Source organism: Crocodylus porosus, unplaced genomic scaffold, assembly GCF_001723895.1.
Source record: "Crocodylus porosus isolate Cpor-Errol unplaced genomic scaffold, CroPor_comp1, whole genome shotgun sequence".
Classification (NCBI taxonomy): Eukaryota; Metazoa; Chordata; order Crocodylia; family Crocodylidae; genus Crocodylus; species Crocodylus porosus.
In genome coordinates, this window is record NW_017728911.1 from 19,878,314 (window position 1) to 19,884,313 (window position 6,000).

Sequence of the window (6,000 nt, forward strand, 5' to 3'; positions counted from 1 at the left end):
ACAGTCTCAGGCAAGCCCCTCGCCACGAGTTAATGGCAGCAGCCTTTCACAGGCAGACGTAGGGACATACAGGATCATAGGAAAGTTGGGCTGAAAGGTACCTCCACAAGGTCATCTAGTCCAGCCCCCTGCTCAAGGGAGGATTATCTCTGACTAAACCATCCTAGTCAGAACTTGAACTGGAGTCTCCCATATCTTATATAAGTTCCCCTGCTACAGGGCTGTCACCTGTTGTAGGAGAAAGTCTGGGTGTGTGCCTTCTTTTTTAATGAAAAGATTTGGGAGCTCTTTTTTTTTTTCCTCCATGCAAGTGCAAACAAATTTCAAAGCCTTAGGGATTTTTATCAAATGGAATGTCACTTTCTAATAGTCCTCAGAGGGTATCTGTCCTGCAGTGCTAGAAGATCCCGTAAAAACCTACTGAACTGCAAAAAACATACCGAACTACAGTGGGAAGGCACACAGACCATGAGAACTTCATGTGGATTTTTGGAATCCAGGAACCTGTAACTTCTTTCTTCGGGATCATGCATCACTGATTTGGGAGGGTTCAGGGGCTTGCTCAGTTTAGGATAGGTCATTTAGTTCACCATTAAAATCCATAGATGTAAACAGCCTGTTTGAGGGACCCAAATACTACTGCTGGCCATGGACTGAAGTAGCAGAAGCATTGTAGCTATTGCACATGGTGGCCATCAAGTTGGGATTTCTTTTCCCTTCCTGTTCATGCTTTGCACAGAGAAAATGAGTAATTGAGTCTAGTCCTTAGTGATGCATAGGTGTTGTGTTTGCTTTAATTCTAGTGTCGTTTATATGACCTTCGTGCAGATAGAGAAGTAGCAATTTATTCCAAAGAGAGCATCATTTTCGGCGCTTCTAGTGTGGACTTCTCTCTCAGTGGTGAGACTTGAATTTTGGGGGTTGACATGGGATGCAACTTGGATTGTAACATAATCCTTGTTCCATTTGATATGATAAAATGTTGATTATTACAAAGTAAATTAAAACAGGGAAAATATCCACCTACTGTAGTCATTTCTTTCTTTATAAAAGAATGTGTTAAAGTTAAAACCACCTCAAATGCAATGAGACATTGTTACAACAAGACGTTAGTTAAGGAAATATCTATAAATAGTTCATAAAAGGTAAATACGAGTTATAGATGTTATGTTACAAGCTAACATATAGATCAGGGGTCAGCAACCCCCGGCATGTGTGCCGAGGGTGGTACACAAGGCCATTTTGCTCGGCACACCACAGCCAGCCCAGGCTTTAAGCAGCTGCTGCCAGCCACGAGCCCAGGCTGCTCCCAGCAGGCGGCTGGGAGGCTGCAGGCCCGAGCTCCGTGGGCCAGCTGCAGCTGGGAGGCTGCAAACAGCTGCTCTGGGCTCTGGCATGTCGACACTCTAGCACCTTCCAAGGTAGACATTGTGGTTTTTTCAGCACTCCGGCCAAAAAAATTTGCCTCCCCCTGATATAGGTGTTATAACTAAGTTACAAACTAGTAATGAACTATTAGGAAAGTTAAAAGAATGTCAGGAGCAACGGGTAGTTATAAATAAGATACTGAACTGTTTAACTCAATATATGAATTTATTAACCATTTATTAGAGCATCATTTAATCAAAGGTTAACCCCTTTAATAAACAATTTTATAATGCATTCTTAATCTGAAGTATGAGCAAAATATTTTACTTATATTAATTATATACGTATAGACCTTCAGCCTATAATTCTACTTGAATTAATCTCATTTTAGCAGTTGAAAAGATACAGGCTTTTAATAAAAGCAAGATGTAACTTTCAGTGCCAGTTTAGATCAAGCCACTTTGGAATGTATAGGTTAATCATTGGAAATTTAGAAGAAATGCATTCAGCCTTGTGTAGAAATAAATCATGCACCTAGAATTGGAGTGAAGATAGCCTTATATATGAGCCAGTAGGAGACCTGAGTGATCCCTCACTCTGCCACAAATGTCTTATACCAGGTCTTTGCTTCAGCCAAGAAGTGTTAGCCATCTAGAAGGGTGTTTGTGCTTAAAAGCTTGCAAAGAACATTCTTTCCAATTATTTAGCTGGTCTAATAAAAGATACCACACTTACCCAAAGGCCCTTGTGTGCCTGTGTCCTTTGACCAACACAGCTACAACCAACACTCCTAAGCCGTCTAAATCATCACTTCATATAAATGCTATTCTCTTTGTAGGTCGTCTGCTATTTGCTGGTTACAATGACTACACTATAAACGTATGGGATGTTCTGAAAGGGTCTCGTGTATCCATTCTGTTCGGACATGAAAATCGAGTTAGTACCTTACGAGTTTCACCTGATGGGACTGCATTCTGCTCAGGATCATGGGATCACACTCTAAGAGTAAGGAGGATTTTTCTTCTAAAATATGGAGATTTCCACAAGTAAATTGACTTTACAGAATGTCCAGGGAGACAGGAAATAAAACCAAATATTCCAAGAAAACTGAAGGCCAATATCATAGCTGCACCTTTGCAAACATTAGATAAGGCTTAAACAATATTTTCTCTAAGTCAGCAATATATTTCCATTTTAAAGCAAGTGGTAGTATAACTTTATTGCTAAATATTTAAACACAAGGAAATTATCACGTTATCATCTAAAAATCATCCACTCATAACTCTTTACTATTAATACTCTTTACCTATTACAAAATTTGACTTTCTTGTTTTATAGCTAGGATTTTGAAATAAAAAGTATTTTTACAGAATACTATTAAGGTAATTAATTTTTAAATAGTATATTACTTAAATATAATTCCTTATTTCTTTTTCTTTTCTACAGATCTGGGCTTAATTTGTGATGCTATGTTCAAATGCAAATGAAGATTCATACCTTAAACTACAAGGAAATCTCAATCTGCAAATGTGAAATGTTCTTTACTAACATTTAGCATTTCTATTGGAGTTTCCATGAATCATTCGTGAGTTGCAGGAAAAAAAAACAACATACAACTTGATAGCCAAGTATTAATTAAATAATTTGTTACATTATCAAATGTTATTGAAAACACAAAAAAACACAACTAGGGTAAACAGTGTAATCTGCTTCAACACATAGCAAGCATTAACTTGTGGTAAAATAAAATGTTTTTAATTCTGTTTTTGAGACTACCTTCTTTTACTAGCAATAGTTTAGATAATTCTAAAAACAGACTTTTTCTCTAAAGTTATCTGTATGATAGAATTTAGTATTTCAGTGCACATAATGTATTTATTATTTGCATGAATTGGATTCCTTTTTAAAGTAACTTTGGGAGAAAAATTACCAATTTTATTGGGGTAGAGTATAAGACTTTTGAAACATTCCACAGTAGTGCATTGAATTTTGATGTTAAAAGTTAGAAAGAGAAAGCAGCTCTAATAGTTTACTTTTATGTTGGAGTTATAGATGACTCAAGAGTGTTAATAATTAGGGGAGCAAACAGACTAATGATGATAGTAGTTGTCATATAAAGGTATTTTTTGTATTTAAAAAACAGATTCCTTTCAAACCCAGTTTTTTTCTACTGTCTTTTTAAATAGAATTGACTATTTCATCTCTGTGATCTGAATGTAAAGAACATAAATGTATGCATAAAGATGATAAGCTACAAAGAAAATGGATATAATCATGATTTACATAATCATGAAGTAATATTTTAACTAGTAGTTTCTTAGAAATTTTTAATTGTATCACCTGGTGAGTGAATTTTCTGTTAATTGGAGAGGTGTTACATGCTAAGCACTAATTATAAAGATAATTTAATCTTTTCCAAGTCAGTCATTGCCATTCTGTGACCCTGATTCTTAACTGTTTAAGCCATTTTATACTACTTTAGTAGTATAAAGTGGCTTTTAATCTTTTCCCACTGTTAGGCTTCTTTGTGATACCAAAGCAGTGGAATGTGGCCACAGTGTAAAAGAGAATTGGATCCTCTGAGCCTACCTCTACAACCTATCCTGATAAAGCTTCTATCAAAGCTAATGGTGATTGATTATAGGTTGACTGTAGGAGCACCCCTGCATGGAGAATGAGCAAAACTGACTCTTTGGGGAAACTGTTTGGTGCCATTCCTGCCTACATGTGCTGTGGTTGTGGTGGCCTCAGATCAGACAAACCACTCATCACAGTACTGAACACTACCCTTCACATGCCTGCAGAAGTTATGTAAAATGAAACGGTAAGGCTGTGCCCATATTAATTCAGTGCTCTGTAAGAAGCATTTGTTCTGGTAAAGCAGGGACATATGGGCTAGGGACAGACATTCAAAAAGCCTAAGCCTGAATCTTTGCAGGATAGTCTAACCTGGCTAAGCTAAACTGGTTTGTAACCGCATAGACATCCCAGAAATGCAGACACATGCCTGAAGTGGCTCAGGCTAAAAGTGGGGAGTGGGAGGGGATGTTAGATCAGCCCTTCCCTTCGACAGCGCTGAGCTGAGGGGGTATGGCCAGGCCCGGCAAAAGGCTCTAATTAGGTAGGGGTTCCCCTACTCCCCTTGAGCAGCTCAGCAGGCAGTTGATAACACAGTGTTTATCACCCCTAACTCAGTGTTTATCAGCTGATTAAGAAAACAAAAAGCTGCTTTCCATTAGTTCAAGCTCTTCCTAAACAACTTTTTTCATTGAAGGGACAGAGGGACATTACCAGCTACCTGTTGATTAGATACAAAAAGCCCTAAGCGGACACTGTCCTGTCTCCTTTGTCTGGTCTCCCACAGCACGGACTGTAGCCAGCATGTGGTCTGCGAGCTAATGCTGAGGTGTCTGTGTAAGGCAGAAGGGAGAGGGGATCCCAGCTTCGCAAGGAATGATGAGGGGAGTGGGGAAGCAGGGGGAAGCCAGGCAGATGCCGGCAGTCTCTGCCAGAGCTGCAGCCAGGGAGAAGAGGGGTGGGGCCAGCTCTGCTGTGGAGCAGAGAGCCCTGCCCAGCCCAGAGAGCATGCTGGGATGCTGGGGGAATCTGGTTTAACTTAAACCAGGAATGGGTCTGGGACAGACATTGCATAAACTGTGTTGACCTAAATCAGTTAAGTCTGATACTACATTCAACCAGGTTTATCTCAAACTAGTGTCAGCCATTTTGATACTGGTTTATGTGAACTGAACATCTGTTCTGTTACAGGTTTAAACCAGTTTCTGATCAGTTAAACCAATTTATGTGTAATGTCTGTCCTTAGCCATGAAGTAAAAGACTAGAGAATAATGACAGTTGCAGCCATATATTGAAAACTACTAAGGTAAAAATGTGCCACATGTGCTTGTGTCAAGTGGTACCTTGCTCCTAAAATAGATCCAGTAAATTGAATGGAAATACTTGAAAATAAGGTGTTGCTCAACTGGTATACGTACAATATAGTTTGTCTTCAAAAACATGAAAGGGGAATTTTATACTTGGGTTCAGCCAAGAATAAACAATTGTCTACTGGAAGTGGTAGGTCACACGCATTAAAATGTCAGTAGTTTCACTCAGTTTAAAACTGTGATTTTTTTTAAGTTAAAACCAGAACATTTGAGTTAGTAGCAGAGTCTCCTTGTTAATAAAAACATCTAGTTCCATTAATGCAGAACTAATATAGGGCACTGATACATACATTAACTTTACATAGAAAAGATCAACCTTCAGTCCCTGATGAAATAGTTGATTTGTCTTCACTTGGAAAAGTCAACTCTGATGCTATGTAATATTTGTGGCAAATTTATTCCTGTAACAAATCAGATGCACTATGGAAATTGTAATATGTCATATAGAGCTTACTGTGCAATACTGAGTCGCTACACTGTACACATTTGGTTGAGAGATTAATATTGTTTAGATAGTATTTATTGTGAAAATATTTGATTTTGGACATATTACATTGTGTTAATACTTATGAATGGCCTAACTATAATAAATTGTATTTTACATATTGAGAACACTTGTTTTTAGTTATTTTTCTGCCAGCTGGATACTTTTGTGTAAGCTATTGTTTCCATTTCTTGGCATGTA

General features: G+C 38.1%; 1 protein-coding gene across 2 annotated transcripts in view; it reads left to right on the top strand.

Annotated features, from left to right (window-relative positions):
- GNB5 (G protein subunit beta 5) overlaps positions 1-3,712 on the top strand; it is a 35,782-nt gene extending 32,070 nt beyond the window's left edge. For both annotated transcript variants that reach the window (XM_019533567.1, XM_019533566.1), the window contains 3 exons: positions 804-900; positions 2,207-2,373; positions 2,815-3,712. In XM_019533567.1, the coding sequence (XP_019389112.1) occupies positions 804-900; positions 2,207-2,373; positions 2,815-2,826 (276 nt within the window). In that variant the 3' untranslated portion in view covers positions 2,827-3,712. The remainder of the gene's footprint in view (positions 1-803; positions 901-2,206; positions 2,374-2,814) is intronic.
- The last annotated feature ends 2,288 nt before the right edge of the window (positions 3,713-6,000 follow it).